This window comes from Lepus europaeus, chromosome X (genome assembly GCF_033115175.1).
Source record: "Lepus europaeus isolate LE1 chromosome X, mLepTim1.pri, whole genome shotgun sequence".
NCBI lineage: Eukaryota > Metazoa > Chordata > Mammalia > Lagomorpha > Leporidae > Lepus > Lepus europaeus.
This window is the reverse complement of record NC_084850.1, coordinates 112494868-112513422: the sequence shown is the minus strand read 5'-3', so window position 1 is coordinate 112513422 and position 18555 is coordinate 112494868. Positions and strand designations below refer to the sequence as shown.

General features: G+C 36.3%; 1 protein-coding gene across 1 annotated transcript in view; it reads left to right on the top strand.

The window, feature by feature from the left end:
- The window catches only part of CFAP47 (cilia and flagella associated protein 47), a 380737-nt gene that overhangs the window by 22356 nt on the left and 339826 nt on the right, over window positions 1-18555 (top strand). The window contains exons 4-8 of the mRNA XM_062183128.1: window positions 7395-7533; window positions 10033-10261; window positions 10696-10856; window positions 13096-13223; window positions 15868-16103. Of these exons, the coding sequence (XP_062039112.1) occupies window positions 7395-7533; window positions 10033-10261; window positions 10696-10856; window positions 13096-13223; window positions 15868-16103 (893 nt within the window). The remainder of the gene's footprint in view (window positions 1-7394; window positions 7534-10032; window positions 10262-10695; window positions 10857-13095; window positions 13224-15867; window positions 16104-18555) is intronic.

Genomic DNA, 18555 nt, shown 5'->3' with positions numbered 1-18555 from the left:
CTAAAAAGGCCTTCTAATCCTTCCTCCCTCTCCATGCCTTCAGGAACTCCTAGAACCCGAATGTTGGGTTTTTTAATAGTATCCTGTAGATTCCTGACAGTATTTTTTAGATTTGTGATTTCTTCTTTTCTTTGATTTGACTGTTTCCTTTCCTGTTCTCTGTCTTCTAAGTCTGATATTCTCTCTTCTGCTTCACCCATTCTGTTTTAAAGGCTCTCTAATGTGTTTGTCATTTTATCTATTGAGTTCTTCATTTCATTATGGTTTATGGTTTCTTGTCACTATCACAGTTTCATGTTCTACTTTTTGTTTCATTTCATTTTGATTCCTCCTTAATGTTTCATTTTCGCGCAACAGATTATCTATCTTGTCCATTAAGGATTTCTGTAGTTCAAGAATTTGTTTTTGAGAACTTCTTAATGTTCTTATCAATTTTTTGAGATCCGCTTCTTGCATTTCCTCTATCTCTTTATCTTCATAATCTTGAATTGGGGTATCTTGCTCATTTGGGGGCATCATAGTGTCTTCCTTGCTCTTGTTACCTCGGCTTCTACGTTTGTTGTTTGGCATGTTGGAGATAATTTATGTTTTTTTTTTTTTTTTGCAGTGGTTTTTTTTTTTCTGGTTATACTATGCCTCTAAGTGGGCTGTCTGCTTTGATGGATCCTTAGGGGCTGTGATGGGTGTGGCCAGAGAGCTCTGCTTGATTCTTCAGGTTTAAGGCTGTGCAAAAAGTGACTCACCCAGGTTGTTCTCTCCCTTGCTCCTTGCTCGCTCTGTTTTTTGTTTTTTGTTTTTTTTTGTTGTTGTTGTTCAGAAGTAATTCTGCACAGCTGAGTGGAATTGAGGGTAGCTGATGTATGAAATCTGGCCTCTGTGGGTATTCGTTTGATCTACCCCTGGGACCACACACTGCCTGGCTACTTTACATATGTAAAATGATGCCTGCTCTTTGTTTTGCTTGGCTTTGTTAGGTGAGTGGAGAGAGAGGCTAGTGTCCGTGTTGGTTCCCCTGATTTATTCGTGTTTTTTTTTCTCTCCTCCAGTCAGCCTGGTGATCTTTGCCCAGTGGGGCCTCAGGCCTCTGCCTTTCCCAGCCAATGTCTCGGGTTTCTGAGGTTTTTGTCTTACCTCCCGTTCCCGCGCCGGCGAGATTCTGCGACTCAACTTACGCGGCTGGGCTTCCACGCAGTGGGCTCCCTGTAGGTCCTCTGTGTCACATTCACTAGATCCGGAAGCGTTTCTCTGCAGTTTTTTTCTTGAGTCTTTCCTGAGGCTACAATAATTCCACTGTTATTAAACTAAATTTTCCCAGACTATCGGTGCAAGTCCTCACTATCTGCCATCTTGGCTCCGCCCCCTGAATCATATTTTTTTTACATTATAAAAATTGATTGTGTGCATTTTATTCATAATAGTGAATGCCTGTAAAATGTTATAAAGCCCTTATTATCTAAAAGCATAATATATAAATATTCATGATAGCAACAATGTACAAATACATTATGAAGAAAAACACTTATGTGGAAAATGTATTCAACAACCAAAGATTATTTTAATAAAACTTTAAAAGGAATTTTATGTGACAAATATTTTAGTTTTAGAGTAAACATTCAAATGCTTACAAATATCTATCTCTATATACATATACATATATATATATACTTACAGATAATTAAAAACAGATTCAGCATGTTTATGATTTCTACTGTTTTGTTTTCTCGTTCTGATAGTGTCTATGCAGTTATCACTTTTGATTTTGTAGATCCCTAAATTTGTATATGTAACCATTTTTTGATTGTTAATAGTTTCTTATGCAGTAAACATCTGTGGATGGTTGAATACATTTTATTTTCTCTTTATAAAAATGATACCTAAGTTTACTCCTGGCCATGCAGAGCAGCACTTATCATGTTTTCTGAAATTACATGGTTCATTCTTTTAAGATGTAATATTAGTACTTTGTGAGTTGATGAAGTCCATGCTACTTTTTATCATTTTATGGTATGATAATACACCTATTATTTCTCAGCTTTTGTCACTGAGAATTGAAAAAGAAACATTACTATTTTATTTTTTAGTTTTTTTAAAGATTTATTTTATTTCTTTGAAAGACAGTGTTACAGAGAGAGGTAGAGACAGAGAGAGAGGTCTTCCGTCCGCTGGTTCACTCCCCAGATGGTCTCAATGGCCGGAGCTGGGCCAATCCAAAGCCAGGAGCCAGGAGCTTCTTCCAGGTCTCCCATAAGGGTGCAGGGGCCCAATCACTTGGGCCATCTTCTACTGCTTTCCCAGGCCATAGCAGAGAGCTGGATCGGAAGAGGAGCAGCTGGGACTAGAACCAGCTCCCATATGGGATGGCAGCGTTTCAGGCCAGGGTTAGCCTGCTGAGCCACAGCGCTGGCCCCAAAATATTACTATTTTAGTATTCTTTGAATTGCAATCATTTCCTCCTTTGCTTGATCATCCTTGATTATTTGAGTAGATATTTCTACTACATAGTCATTAAAGGCCCCAAATATGACCCTTACACATTGTTTGTTTCTGAACAGCTTCCTCAGGACTCATCATCCTTAAAAATTATTTAGGCTACTGTGCCCAAAATATATGGCTTTTCAATTGCTTTAATGTACACTCCCCTCTCTCAACTAATCAACAGCATCATCTCCTTTCTTCACTGTCTAGAAAAGCCTGTCATCTGTTACCCAGGACATTTGCTAATTTGGACCAAACCTAGGAATGATCTGCAGAATCTTCCTTAGTCGCCCAGTAAAGCACTCCATACTCAAACTCAATGCATGATTTGTCTTTAGTTTTTTTTTCTTGTAAACAAATATGGAATCTCAAAAAAATTTATGCATAATACAAATGCGTGACATATAGCCAACACTCAATAAACTTTTATTTCATTAATTTGGTTCAGTGATCTTTCAGAATTTCAGTAAGAAACCATTAAGCTTTCAAAGATAGGTGATTGAACTCACAAGTAACATGTTTAATCCTATATCCCCATTCTGGAAAGTCTTCAAAAATTAGTCATTTGGAATTTGTGGAGCCTGGTATATCTTGGTGGTGTTAGAATAAATGAAACTTTAGAAAACTACAAAAGAAGTAGCAATACCACAAAGTACATGATATTTGGCTTTCTATAGCATCCTGTTAAACTGCAGACTGGTCACCCTGGCTTGATCTTCCAGATACTTTGTATCAAAATTCTATTTCACAGATAATCTTTGAAGTATTTTTGAGGAGCATAGTCAAGATAAAAATGTGCACTTCATCATTCCATGTCTATACTGCTTCTCTAGAGAAAGTATTCAGAGCCAGATTCAAAACAACACAGATTTTGTGGAAAAGACCATCCATGTCATCCATAGTTGTGGGTCGTCTTACATCTTATTTGCTCTCTTAGGACTTATCATTGTGCAGTTCTATTTATTTTACATAAGTTATTAGCAACATTTGACATAGTTTGTCAATTCTGTCTTCTTGGAGAGACAAAATAAAACCAATGAAATCAAAACTTTCTTTTCTGTGACCCTCCCTCACTATCATAAATTGAGAAGTTTTTAACAGCACAGGCTCTGGAGTGAAGTTGACCAGAAGCCAAATCAAGGTTGTACCTTTTACTAGCTGAGAGTTCTTGAATAAGGAAATTGTTCTTCCTGAAGATTCATTGCCTCATAGAGATATCATAGAAATAAATATATTGCCTTCCTACTTTCATTGTGGTGCCGGTTAATAAAATTCTTAGCACACTCTGACATATATATTGTTCAATAAATATTGACTATTGGTGTTATAATTATTTTTCTACCACCTCTCTTCAATTTTCTTTTGTGTACTGCTGTTCTTTGTTTTTATTCGTACATTAAATATATTTCATTTTTTCCTTTCCCCAAATTCTTTTTTTAAGTTTTCTTTTATTTAATAAATATAAGTTTCAAAAGTACAACTTTTGGATTATAATGTCTTTTTCCCCCCATAACCTCCTTCCCACCCACCAAAAAATCCCATCTCCTACTCCCTCTCCCATCCCATTCTTCATTAAGATTCATTTTTAATTATCTTTATATACAGAAGATCAACTTAGTATATACTAAGTAAAGATTTCAACGGTTTGCACCCACACAGACACACGAAGTATAAAGTACCGTTTGAATACTAGTTTTACTGTTAATTCACATAGTACAACACATTAAGGACAGAGATCCTACATGGGGAGTAAGTGCACAGTGACTCCTGTTATTGATTTAACAATTGACACTCTTGTTTATGGCATCAGTAATCACCCGAGGCTCTTGCCATGAGCTGCCAGGGCTTTGGAAGCCTCTTGAGTTCATGTACTCCGACCTTATATAGACAAGGCCAAAATCAAAGTGGAAATTCTCTCCTCCCTTCAGAGAAAGGTACCTCCTTCTTTGATGACCCGTTCTTTCCACTGGGATCTGACAGATTTTTCATTTAGGTTATTTTTTTTTTTACCACAGTGTCTTGGCTTTCCATGCTTGAGAAACTCTCATGGGCTTTTCAGCCAGATCCGAATCCCTTAAGAGCTGATTCTGGGGCCCGAGTGCTGTTTAGGACATCTGCCATTCTCTGAGTCTGCTGTCTATCCTGCTTCCCATGTCGGATGGTTCTCTTCTTTTTAATTCTATCAGTTATTAGCAGACAGTGTTCTTGTTTATGTGATCCCTTTGACACTTAATCCTATCTTTATGATCAATTATGAAGTTAAACTGATCACTTGGACTAGTGAGATGGCATTGGTACATGCCTCCTTAATGGGATTTGGAATCCCATGGCCCGTTTCTAACTCTACCATTAGGGGTAAGTCCGAGTGAGCATGTGCTGCACTGTACATCTCCTCCCTCTCTTATTCCCACTCTTTATTTTTAACAGGGATCAATTTTCAGTTAAATCTAAATACCTAATAATAATTGTGTGTTAATTAAAGAGTTCAACCAATGGTATTAAGTAGAACAAGAAAAATACCAAAAGAAATAATATAGTAAGCTGTTCCTCGACAGTCAGGACAAGGGCTGCTCATATTTCAAATATAAGTGTTCCTTAGACATTGTCATGGGTCCTCATGTTTTCTCAGTGAACATGCCCTACCTGGGCAATCACTTCCATTCTTTTTATTTCAATGACTATTCATATATATATATATATATATATATATATATATATATATAATACTGAGCCATCAGATTCTCTCAATACTTCTCTCCTTCTGTCTTTCATTGAGTGTCACCATAATGTTTTTTGGCAAGTCAGTAACTTGACAAACTCCTCTATACCTGTCTTCTCCACCTTCTACCCCCTTATATGTATCAATTAATAGAGCTATCTGTTCACTTCCTAATTAAGTCAGTAATGTTATTTTCTCTGTTGCATCGCTGCATTACTACTTGATTACAATAAGCCATCTTCTCTTGCCTAGTGACTATACCAATGTAAATTCTTTCATATAAGCCACCTATGATCTCCTTTAGTTCATTTCTCACACATTATCCTGTGTCCTATGTGAAAAGAAGTAAAAAACTGATCACACAAATTCCACTTGCAGCATTCTTTCTTCAGTGACACTCTCCTCAGAATGATGTCCTCACTCCTGTTGTTAGCAATTAAAAATGAAATAGACTAATAATAGTTCCTTGTATTAAAGTTATATAAGGCATAGTAATGTTAACATGCCTGCTGTTTTAATATATTTAGAAGATTGAACAATGTTTTTTTGTGGCTTCTGGGTTCCTCCAGGATAAATTGTTTAAACATTAAACTTTCTTGTCAAATTTTGCATAAATGGTTAGATTATAGGAACTATTTCACTGATTCAGCCTTCACTGAAAACATACTTTTTAGAGAACTGAACCAAGGATATTTATTTGAAATGGATATAACTTTATAGATTTTATTTCCACAGAAGAAAAAGAACCATTAAATAGTATGTCATTATCCCTTCTGTAAGATGATCGAATTAATAAATTTCGTTGCTCTGACTTCATTTGTCTTTTCTATCAGGTCATCTCTAAATTTAAAAAAAAATATGTATTTTTCAGTACCTTTATTATGCTAATACTTTATTTGAAGTTAAAGTATTAAGTTTGGAAAATACCAAATGGATTGCAAAATTGTTGAATTGGGAATTTGCAAAGTTATTCATATTGGCATCATGCTCATTTTAAAAGTATCATTTAATGATATAAAAGAAACATGTGATTCGCTTATTCCACTTGTTGGACATATTTTGATCATTTCTTAGCACTAGGCAGTGTGTGAGGTATAGGGCACCACAAAGATGAAAAGGAGATGGTATGTGATCTCAAGGCTTACATGCTCTAATGTAGGCACCAAACATTACCATAAATTATGATCTAATTCTACATATATAATCAGAAATCTTTGTAACCTCTTTTTCTTATGCCATTATATTCTAAAAACCTGTCTGCTTTATCTTAACCCTGTGTTATGGAAAAATTCATCTCCAGGGAAGTGATAGTGGCTGTAAGTGTGAACCCTGTGGTTATAAATATTCAAGTGAAAATCCCAGCACTATTAGTTACTAGCTATAATAGTTATCTATTGCTATTCATTGAACTACCCCTAAAACTCTGTATCTTAAAAACAGTAATTTTTTTTAGTAGTTCATGCATATGTAGACTGGCTGTGATTGATCTAGACTGGGCTCAACTGGATGCTCTATTTCAACCTGGTGTAATTGAGACTATTCTGTTTCTTAGTGCATATCTGTGATAAGCTGGGCATCTTTGCTCCACAATTCCTCAACCTGGAGCAAAGATCAATGGTATAATAGCTACCCAGGAGGAACATTTCAAACTCCCCATGGCAGAAGTGCATCTGAGTTGAAAATGCCATGGTACCAATTCCACCCATATGTTATTGGTCTCAAGTAAATCATATAAAGCCCAAAGTCAGCTGGTAGGAGAACACACTTTGTATACAATACACTAAAAATACAGCTCCAAAGAAGGGTAAAGAATTGTGGGTCAATAATCTGATCTTCCATACTATTTGCGTGACATTAGACAAGTCACTCAATATTTCCGAGCTTATATTTTCTTATTTGTAGAATGGTGGCAATGATTAAATCAATATCAAAGAATCATTCTGGGCATTAAATAGGATAGCATATGCAAATCTCTTAGCATAACTGTCTGACCATAGCAAGCCAGCAATACATTTTAGCTGTTGATGAGAGTTGAGTCCCAACACTAGGCTTACCTTCAGAGGGTGACCCAGAGACTGGACTCAAATTAAAGCTGTTATTCTAGATCTGTAGTGTGCAATGTGTGTCTGTCCTCTGCTAAGAGTATGAATACAGCATTATAAGAATCTAAATATAAACTATCTACTTTTGTTTTCTTTAGGTAAGTTTAACACAGAATACCATGGCCAATTACCCATCGTTATTTTTCCAACTACTGGCATTGTGCAGCCTAAATCATCAATGATTATCAAAGTGGATTTCTGTGCAGACAAGCCCAGAAATGTAGATGAATTGGCAATGTGAGTATGTGCTGTTTTCCTTAATTCTGACATGAATTTCAATGCTTTTCTGTTTTATTTTTCTAAAAGTGCTTTTGAATGTATGTTAGCTTCTTTGTTGTTTCATTCAGAATTCATTCATTGAATTTTTATTTGCCAAACACTGGGGTCTCAGGAAAGGGAAGAACTAGAGGATGTCATATGGGTACACATAACTGTAGTTCCTAGTTTGGATTTGTGAAGGTGAGGGTATGGACCATTGAATGGTTCCACTAAGAATGCAATAGTTGAACTAAGCACTTTTTGGTAAATAATAATCAGCCAAACTATCAGAAGTGCTTTAATTTGGTGTGTGTGTGTGTGTGTGTATTGATGAGATGTTAGAAGAGTGATTTCAGGTAGAGCAAACAGCAGACTTGGACTCCTAGAAGTGAAAAGACAGTAATACACTGTTGAGGGATGTCAGATAAAGTAGAAGCAAAGAAATAGAGGTAGAGAATGATGGGAAATGAGACCAGAAAAAAAAATAGAAAACACAGAGTCCAGTAAGGGGCATTGTAGGACACTGTTTTTTAGGCTGTATATCTCAGTTCCTTAGGAGAATGTGCAGTAATATAAGGTATTTTAAAAATTAAAATACAAAACATAAAAATGCATCTTACATATTAAAGGTAAATGATGGCTTGTAAAACTTTCAATTGTGTGTGTGCATGTTTTCCTACATTACAATGTAAAACACATTTCTCACTGAAGGTCACAATCATAAATGTATGAGAAACATTTGTGAACCTTGGTGGGCATGAAGTCTCAAGAAAGTTTCAAGATTGGAGTGCCCTGATTAACTTGCATTTTAGAAAGTTCATGCATGTACCGGTGTGCAGACCAGATCAGGGGAGTACAAAGATTGAGTGAGCAGCCTGACTAGAACTTGTAATAGTGAAGCAACAAGAAAATGATAAAGGCCGGCGCCGTGGCTCAACAGGCTAATCCTCCGCCTTGCGGCGCCGGCACACCGGGTTCTAGTCCCGGTCGGGGCACCGATCCTGTCCCGGTTGCCCCTCTTCCAGGCCAGCTCTCTGCTGTGGCCAGGGAGTGCAGTGGAGGATGGCCCAAGTGTTTGGGCCCTGCACCCCAGGGGAGACCAGGATAAGCACCTGGCTCCTGCCATCGGAACAGCGCGGTGCGCCGGCCGCAGCGCGCTACCGCGGCGGCCATTGGAGGGTGAACCAACGGCAAAGGAAGACCTTTCTCTCTGTCTCTCTCACTGTCCACTCTGCCTGTCAAAAATAAAAAAAAAAAAAAAAAAAAAAAAAAAAAAAAGAAAATGATAAAGGCCCGAGCTAAGGTAAAAATTAGGAAGATTAAGAAAACTATGCAGATTGAAAATGTAAAGGAGGTATGACTAGGTTTGATGACTGATTATAGTAAGTGAAGGTACGAGAAGGGACAGGTTGGTAGGAGATATCAAGTTCAGTTTTGACATGTTATTGATTTGCTCTTCAGAATCCTGGTGAAGATGGTTAGGTCCCATCAGATGTACTTGTCTTGAGCCCTAGAAAGAAACTTTGTTTTGTGTATTAGGTGTAGGGTCATCAGTGTATAAGTGGTAGATGAAACATGGAAATGTTGAGAATAACTCTAAGAAGGAGTAGTAGAGAGTGAAAGAACAGGAGAGAAGCACAACTATTTGTGGAGTTTACAAAAGATCCAAGTCTTAGAAGAATGAGAGGTGGACCTGAGTGCACTATAAGGTAATTTAGGAAATTAGAGTTTCAAGGAAGCTAAGAAAGGAGAGATGTGCAAACACAGGCTATCAACAGTGCCCAGTGTTACAGGATATAGTATAAGACGAAGGCTTAGGTAGTGGTTGTGGAGTAGGTAGCTGTTTTTGTATCTCTTGAGACTATACTGAGAAGATTGCAATTATTCTAGGGAAGGCCAAATTTGGAAAAATAGCTCAAAAAGAGGATTGAAATTCATCTGAGAAGTGATATTTTATGATTTCATTTTAGCAAAATATAAGTTCTTGCTGTGATACTTTAGATTGTAGGGAATTGAGTTGTTAGGATGGGGATGAGATTGGCTCCTCGGAGGGTGGAATGAGTTAGAAAAGAATCTCAAAATTCTAGAACTAAAGGTAACCACATATATCATGTACTTCTGGTGCTCGCTTTCTCTCTCTCTCTCTATATATATATATATACACACACACACACACACACACACATATATATCACTGCATTCTTCCTGGAGTCAGTTCATGAGACTGTTTTCCAACTTCATGGTTTCCTGTAGATGAAGCATTCAGTTGCACAAATACCATTTCACTTTGTAGTTTCAGACATACAGAAGGACCTGACAGCTTCTGTCATGTATATGAAGGGAATTAGTCTCACTGCTGCATTTTAAGAATAATGTGATTTTATAAAATTTCTGTTATCAAAATTCTTAGATGAAAAAGAAAGTACATCAAATTCTAATTAAAATACATATGTATGTGCATATAAAATTATCTTGCAGAGTGAATTTAGAAGGTCGTCCTACCATGTCCTTCAATATCAAAGCTGATGTCGTTGAGCAGATTATTGAGTTGTTAAACATAAGTGATGACAAAAAGTTGGAATGCATACACTTTGGTTCTATTTTCTTTGGAACATCAAAAATTGAACATGCACTTCTGTACAATAATAGCCCAGAACCCATAAACTGGGTGGCTATAATGCAAGACGATTCTGTTGGAGAAGAATTGGTAAGTATATGAAGCAGCAGAGATATATCAAATATTATTATCTGAAACATATTTTAGTCTTCTAATAACCTTTTAATAACCACAAAGCTGTTTAATTATTCCAAATATGTTTTAACATTGGTAGATAAATTTTATTTCATGTGTATCCAAAGATAATAAATTAAGCTAACATTTATAGTAAGATATATTTGAGGCAAATAAGGTAAGTGCCTCTTATCAGTTAGTGACTAATTGTTGTTATTTCTGTTCTCATTAATGTTTCCATACTTTAAATTTTATGATTTGGTCAAATTCACTCATATGTATACTTGTTACTTTAAACACAGATATTCTCTATTTTTTAGATTCTGAAATTTCAATAATTATTTATAGTAATATCTTAAATATTTTGTGTTTTGCCCTAATACTCTTTTATTTATGACTTCATATTACAGGGTACAAATATTCGACAAAGAACAGATGTTGCTTTAAATAATCTCAGCTACTTACGCAAAATAAGGGCCCTAGATGTTACTGATTTTATCTCCTGCATTCCTAATGAAGGAACTTTACTACCTTATCAAAAGATTGCAATTACATTTTGTTTCAGTCCAAAGTAAGCAAAATTTACTTCCATAATATGTTAAATATTAATAGAAAGCGTATTGGTCACATTTTATTCAGATTTATTATAATGCTGTCAGTAAAACTTGCCAGAAGACACACATTAGATTTTTCTTGTTCTACATATTTTAATATGGTTAATGTTATTTGCACCATTTTTAATATGATTCTAAAAATGATTCTAAACACTTCAGATTAATTTAAACATTTCTATAGATCTTGTGAAAAAAATGGTGAAGTAAAATACAAGTTTTGGGTTGTTTTCAATGGTAGCCCCAAATCCCTTTGTGTAGTCAATACCTTATTGTCCCCACAGGAATGGTAGGTGTGTTCAGTACCAGAGGTCTTCAAAATGTTTAGAGAAAAGATGTGTTATGTAAAGTCAATGAACAGATTTCAAAAATATTTTGCACTTAAAATAAACTTATCTTTTAATTCCATTTTCTACAAAGTTCTAGAAGTACCTTGATATATTCTAGGTGACTCCAAAAAGGATATAGCACTCATGGTAGTGCAAAATCCTTTCTGGCAGAAAATTTTGAAAATTTAGTCTTAAATATATAGTAACACAGCAACAGCTTGGTATGTTGCACTGTATGTCAATAATTGATCAAATTGCAAATATGTTTACCTTTGTTCATTAGAGGGTAATGTTTAATGTACTTTTTGTGGCAACAGTGTCACTTGATAACAGTCGCTGCTTTTGCTGAGTTGTGTTTTAATTTAGGAGGTTAATAAATCAAGTAATCACTCTATTTGTACAATCTACAATTGTCTTTTGGAAAAAAAAATATTTGAAAAAGAGAGAGAGTGCTCTTGTCCACTAGTTCATTCTACAGTAGCTGAGACTGAGCAGAGCTGAAGTTGGGAGCTAGGAACTCAATTCTGACCTCCCAGCTGGGATGCAGGTACCCATATACTTGAGTCATCAGTGCTGCCTCCTTGAGGTCCACAGTAGCAGGAAGCCAGAGCTGGGAGTTGAACTCAGGTTCTCCATAGTGGGACTTAGGCTTCCTAACCAGTGTCTTAACTGCTAAGCCAAAACTGGCCTCAAGAATTGCCTTTTTAATGATATCTTCTTACAGTAAGTTTCCTTGGTGGACTTTCAAGATTTTGTTTAGTATACAATATTTGACACTTCAGATATTCTTTTCCATGTTAGTTAATTTTATTTGAGACTTTATCATGAACTCATAGGTATATGATTTGAAGTCTTAAATGTATATTGAACCATCATTTGTATTCCTAGTTAATATTAAAAATCACCATTTTGTGAATGTATTTAAGTGTTCACTGCTAAAAGAGCTGATTTCTTGATAAGGCAGGTAAAGATAGTGAATGGGCATGCCAATGTTCTTTTTTTTATTTTATTTTTTTTATTTTTGACAGGCAGAGTGGACAGTGAGAGAGAGAGAGACAGAGAGAAAGGTCTTCCTTTGCCGTTGGTTCACCCTCTAATGGCCGCCGCGGTAGCGCGCTGCGGCCGGCGCACCGCGCTGTTCCGATGGCAGGAGCCAGGTGCTTCTCCTGGTCTCCCATGGGGTGCAGAGCCCAAACACTTGGGCCATCCTCCACTGCACTCCCTGGCCACAGCAGAGAGCTGGCCTGGAAGAGGGGCAACCGGGACAGGATCGGTGCCCCGACCGGGACTAGAACCCGGTGTGCCGGCGCCGCAAGGCGGAGGGATGCCAATGTTCTAAGTCATGTCTGGCTTTGATCCTAACTCCCTTCTTCCCATCCTTCCTTCCATTGTCTCCACTGGCAGGATTTAACTGTTACCAAATCTTGTTACCCAAATTACTTCTTGTCCACTAACAAGAATGTGTCTGGCAAAATGCATTTAGAGCACTGAGGTAGACAATTAAGTAACTCAATGTTTCCCAGGGTTAAGATGGACTTTTGCGGAGAACTGAATAAAGTCCCTTGCCAGCAATGAATTCTGCCTGGAAAAAAAATCATTTATGGAGGAAATTGCATTTGCGCTATATCATGATGACTTAGGATATTTAAGTCACTCTTGGCTTACAAATATTAAGATGAACTCCTTTTTCTGAGCTTTACACTCTAGGCAAATCTCTATGTTAAATAATGTTGGAAAATGGATCACAGTTACATGTTTATTAACTTTAATTTGACTGCATAGATTTAAAGATTGGGTTGATACTACCTTTTAAGAGGTGACAAAATATATTATCTTTTCTTATAAAAATAACTGGCTGTGATTTTTACAGGCTAATATTTGATAGCAAAAATAATGTTGACCCTTCACACAGGCAAGACTATGCTGTCTTTTTGAGATTTGAATTCATAGGAAGTAAAGATGGATTTTTGAGAGATGATAACTATAAAACCATAAAAAGTAAGTGTGAAATTAATGAAATCATGAAATTAATAGCAGTTTGAATAATTTAACATCTTGAAAATACGTATTTGTAGAAGCTATTTAATAAAAATGTATAATTATTGGATACAGCAAAGATGCAAACATAATCAGGAGACATTAAAATGTCTTCTGTTGCATATTAAAAACGAAGTCAACATTGGGATAATTTATATGATAATTTCCCAGATCAGAATTTAGATGAATTCATAAGCTAATTTATTTTAAAATTATTATTATTTATTTGAAAAGTAAAGCAAGAGAGACAGAGACAGAGAAACAAAGGGAGAGAGTGAGCAAGAGGGATAGAGCGAGCGAACGAGCGAGTGAAGGGTAGATTTCATTTGCTTGGTTCATTCCCCAAATGCTTGCAACAGCCAAAGCTGGGCCAGACTGAAACCAGGAGCCCTGAACTTCATCCAGGTCTACTATGTGGGTGACAGGGGCCCAAGCACTGGACAATCATCTGCTGCCTCTGAAGATGTGTTAGCAGGAAGCTAGATCAGATATGGAGTAGCTGGGACTCCAGTGGCACTTGGTTATGGGATGCAAGTGTCCCAATTGGTGACTTAATCTATTGCACTACAACACCTGCCTCTGACTTTCTAATTTTAAAGTAATATTAGATTAACATGATGATTTATAGTTTAAGGAATGAGGGGGAAAAAACCTGGTTGTGCTTTTCTATGCATGCCTAGATTTTCTCTTAAAGGCGTGGTATGGGACAAATGACACATTTTATTTCTACCAGACCTTGAGCTCTCTTAGACTGTACATACAGAAACAGTCAAAGAATAAGAGCCAGAGCTATGGTAAATAGAGTACAGAACCCCATTACAGAATACTGATAGGTGTATATGTTCGGTAGGCCATGTGTCAAAATACATTCTACTTTTTATGTTCTCAGGTACTATCAAGTTGATTGCAGTGAGGAAAAATTGGTAGAGCATTTAGAGTTCAAGTTTGAAAAGGCAGATCAAAGAGAAAGAAATTGCACATGAGGGATCAAATCCAGAAAAATAAGCCACTACAAGGAGGACTAGGTGCACCCTGGATGCTTAGGAAGTCAAGAATCAAGAAAATTTTCATGTTGGCACAAATAACATTGAGCAGACTTTAGTTGTATCCCTAGGGCAGAAATTTATTGCTGTTACTGTTTAAATCATGGTTTGTAACATCAAGCTATGTCTGCTAACCACAGTATGTACATTTGTATGAACCTCGCAGGTTAATCTAGTTTGGAATAACCAGAGACAGAAGTGCTAGGTCTGCCTTCAAGGTAATTTAGAATCTAGAATTGTCTAGTGTAAGCTTCAGTAAAGAAATGCAAACTTTTGGGGGCTGTGGCGGGGGTGGGAGGGTGGGGGTGATTTTAACTACACTGCTCTTAACAAAACAACTCTTTCACTCAATTGGAGCCTATAATCCACAGTTCCTAATTTATTTCTAGTGCCTCAAAAAGTCATGCTTTTATTCTTGCCCAGCTTACATTCTATTGTCCATTATTTTACTTTTTTCCATGTACACTTAAATCTCTTGGCCCATTTCCATAGTGACTTTGTGGAAAGTTCCTAATCCTATTAAATTCAGTTTTCAACATACTATGGGTAGTCACATAGAAAGTTTATTGTGTTGGAGAAAAAACATTAAACCATGCTGCAAGGATTTGCTTTACATCTGTAACCACTAACCCAGATGATTTAAGATGTTTAACATTCCTACTGTATTCTCCCCTTTTTCAGTTTTCCCCAATCCTGATGAATACCACATGCTTTCTATTCTCTCCTCAAGCCTCCAATCATCCTCCCTCTTCATTCTGAGCTGAATTTCCATTGAGTGTTTAGTAGCCATTAGAATATCTTCTACATACCTGAAACTAACACATCCAAGTGATAACTCCAGGTTTCCCACAACTTTTTCTGCATGTAGTCTTTCCTGTCTTAAGAACTGCAATTCCATCATTTCAATTGCTCAGAGCAAAGAGCTTACTGTCATCTTTTATCATCTGTTCACTTTCCTATGCTGCATCCAGTTTATCAGTGAATTTAGCTTTACTATAAAATCATATCTAAAATCTCACAATTTTTCACCAATTTTCTATTATTCTCCTGTAGCCATATTTGCTTCCTTAGGAATTTTTTTTTAAATGTAACGAGCAAGCCCCCACCTTAGAATTTTGTATCTGCTGTTCACTTTGCTTAGAAAACACTTTTTCTAGATTTCCTTCTGTGTTCAAATGTTTCCCTATAAGGGAATCCTTTTTGGACATCTTTGGGTAAAATAGCATCCCCATGCCTTGTACTCTAGCTGTCTTACTCTGCTTTACCTTTACTCGTAACACTTATCCTCCATGAAATGCAATATATTTACTTACAAGTTTATTATCAATGTCACCTCACTAGATTGCAAATTCTATGATAGAGGGGTCTTTTATTAATATATCCCCAAGGCCTAGAAGAGTACTTGGCACAAAGTTGGTATTCAGTAATTTTGTGGTATGAGAAGATTGAATGAGCTACCCATTTCTCATCTGGTCTTTCATATGACACTATCTGGGCTAAGCAAATATATTCTAGATTTGCCAAACACTTTTTCTGTTCAGTAGATACTATCAATTTTGCAGGTGATCGGTTTCAGAAAGTGGAATTAGCACTCACAGGCACAGGATTTCCTGTTGTATTACATTTTGATCCAGCGAGAGTCCTTAATTTTAAACCTTGTTTCATGGGTGAACGTTCAGATATTCTGTGTGTTATGCAAAACCAATCCAAATTACTTCCTGTGAAGTACCACTTTGAAAAAGTTGCACATTTTAAAGTTGATCCAGAAAGGGGCAAGATTGATGAAGGTTGTATCCAGGTAAGATCATTTTTTTCTTTCACATTACTTTGAACGTTTTAAGGTCTGCTAAAATTCTATGCAGAGGATTAAAAACTACATTTGTTTTACCAATACTTATCAATTGTATGTCTTCGGTGGTCTATCTATGAATACATTTATATTACTACTCATACAGAATCCATAATTATTTCTTGCAATTCCCTATCTTATTTGTCACTGTAGGTGATTTAAAGAAGTGCAAAACTAGTTACAGCTTCTATGATATTTTTAATGTAGTATTGAGGTGTAAGACAACATACAAACAGGTATGGCTTAAGAAAACTGCAAAATATGTTTAAAAAAGAAAGCTGTAACAAGCTGATATCAAAACTTCCCAGGAGAGTAACATATGAGCAAGACCCCGAAGGTTGAGTAAAATTTTGAAATCTGAAACTGGCAATATTTACCTGATCTAGCTGCTATGGTAGAAAAAGAGGACCCCACGTGCAAGCACCAGGCCATCTTCCGGATGTCAAGCCATTTTAATTACAATCAATATTCAGAATTTTTTTTAACCCAGATCTTCTAAATTTGAGGTTGGAAGGCTATAGTCTGTAGGCCAAATATGGTCTGACAGCTGTTTTTGGAAAGTTGTATTATTGGAACATAGTCACTCTTAGCTGTTGATATGTATCTAAGAGAGAACTGAGTAGTTGTGAAAAGACTATATGGCTTATAAAGCACAAAATATTTTCCACCGGACAACTTATAGAAAAAATTCATAGAACTCTGCTGTAAACTTAGCAAATGTGAGTGCTCTCAGTTTTACCTCAATTTTTTCAAATTCTTTAAATGTTTGATAGAAATCACCTTTAGAGGGGCCAGCATTGCAGCATTGTGGGTAAAGCTGCCATTTGCAATGAACAGTGTCCCATATGGATGCTGGTTTGGGTTCCAGATGCTCCACTTCTGATCCAGCTCCCTTCCAGTTGCCTGGAAAACACAGTGTAGGATGGCCTAAGTGTTTGAACCCCTGTTACCCACATGGGAGACCAGATTAAGCTCTTGGTCCCAGGCTTCAGCCTGGCCCAACTCTGGCCATTGAGGCCATCTGGGGAGTAAAACAGCAGATGGAAGATCTCTTTCTCTCTCTGTGTCTCTCCCTCTCTCTCAGCCTTTAAAATAAACAAAACTTTTTTAGAAATCACAGAAAAATTTTTATTGATAATTCAATCTCTTTATATGCCATAGAGTTATTTGTATTTTCTATTTCTTCTTGGGTTGGTTTCAATACTTTCTGTTCTGCTACTATTTTTCTCTTGTCATCTAGATTATCTAATTTGTTAGTCTACAATTATTGATCATATCACATTATATTCCTTTGTGTTCATGTTAATTTGGTGGTAACTTTCATTCTTAATTTTGGTACATGGAATCAATATTCTGTTTTTTGCTTGTCTAGCTAAGATTTTGTTGTTTATGTTTTTTAACGGGCTGAGACAGAGAAATGCAGACAGAGAAAGTTCATATTTGCTGGTCTACTCCCCATATGTCTGAAACTGCCCCTTGCTGGGGTTGAAACTAGAATCCAGGAACCCAATCCAAGTCTCCCACATGGATGGCAAGGACCCAACTATTTGAGCAATCACTGTACCTCTCAGGGTACACATTACTAGGATGCCTAGTCTTTTCTGAGTATATACATAATCTTGCAAATTTGTGTAGCAATCTAAATTCCTAGGAATGTGTCAGAGACTAGCATATGATTATCATATTTTCCAATGTTTTCCTTATTCAATCCTCTCTTGTTAACTTTTTAGCCTTAAATTATCATACCACCTCAAGTTGTTATGATGTTCAACAAGGGCTTCACCTATATCTATATCTAATGTATATCTATAAATAGATTTTTTTTTTACAAAAGCTTGAGGAGAAGGTTGTTTACACAGAGTGAGCTCTGAGTTACTTCAAATAAAGACTTGGCCTCATAATAGGCTCTGCAGCTAGTTATTAGACCAAATAAATCAAACAAATAAATATAATTGTCTATGGATGGAGTTTTGCAGATCTCCAAACCTATTCTTTTCCTTTTGTTTCCATTGGCTGCCAGACTAATGTTTTTCATAGCTGCAGTGGTTGCAAAGCTGCTGTTTTTCAAGAAGACCACAAAACTGCGTTCATGAGAATAGGATTATAGCAAGTAAAAATGCCGCAAAGCCATTTATTATTTCAGATATTCTATCGTTTTTCATAGATACTCCAGATTTTTTAAATATTTATATAATTTTCAATTATTTGAAAACTATAATTTTTTACAATATTTTTGCCAGTACATTTTCTTCCTGTGGAGAAGCAGTCCTTAATCTGCCATTCTGGAAATGCTTTGGTACTCTGTGTTTAATTTTTCTTAAAATCATTTTCCAACAATAAGTATCTTAAAGGTAAATATGTTTCTAAAATATTTCATATCATCCTGATGAACTAGGTTTCC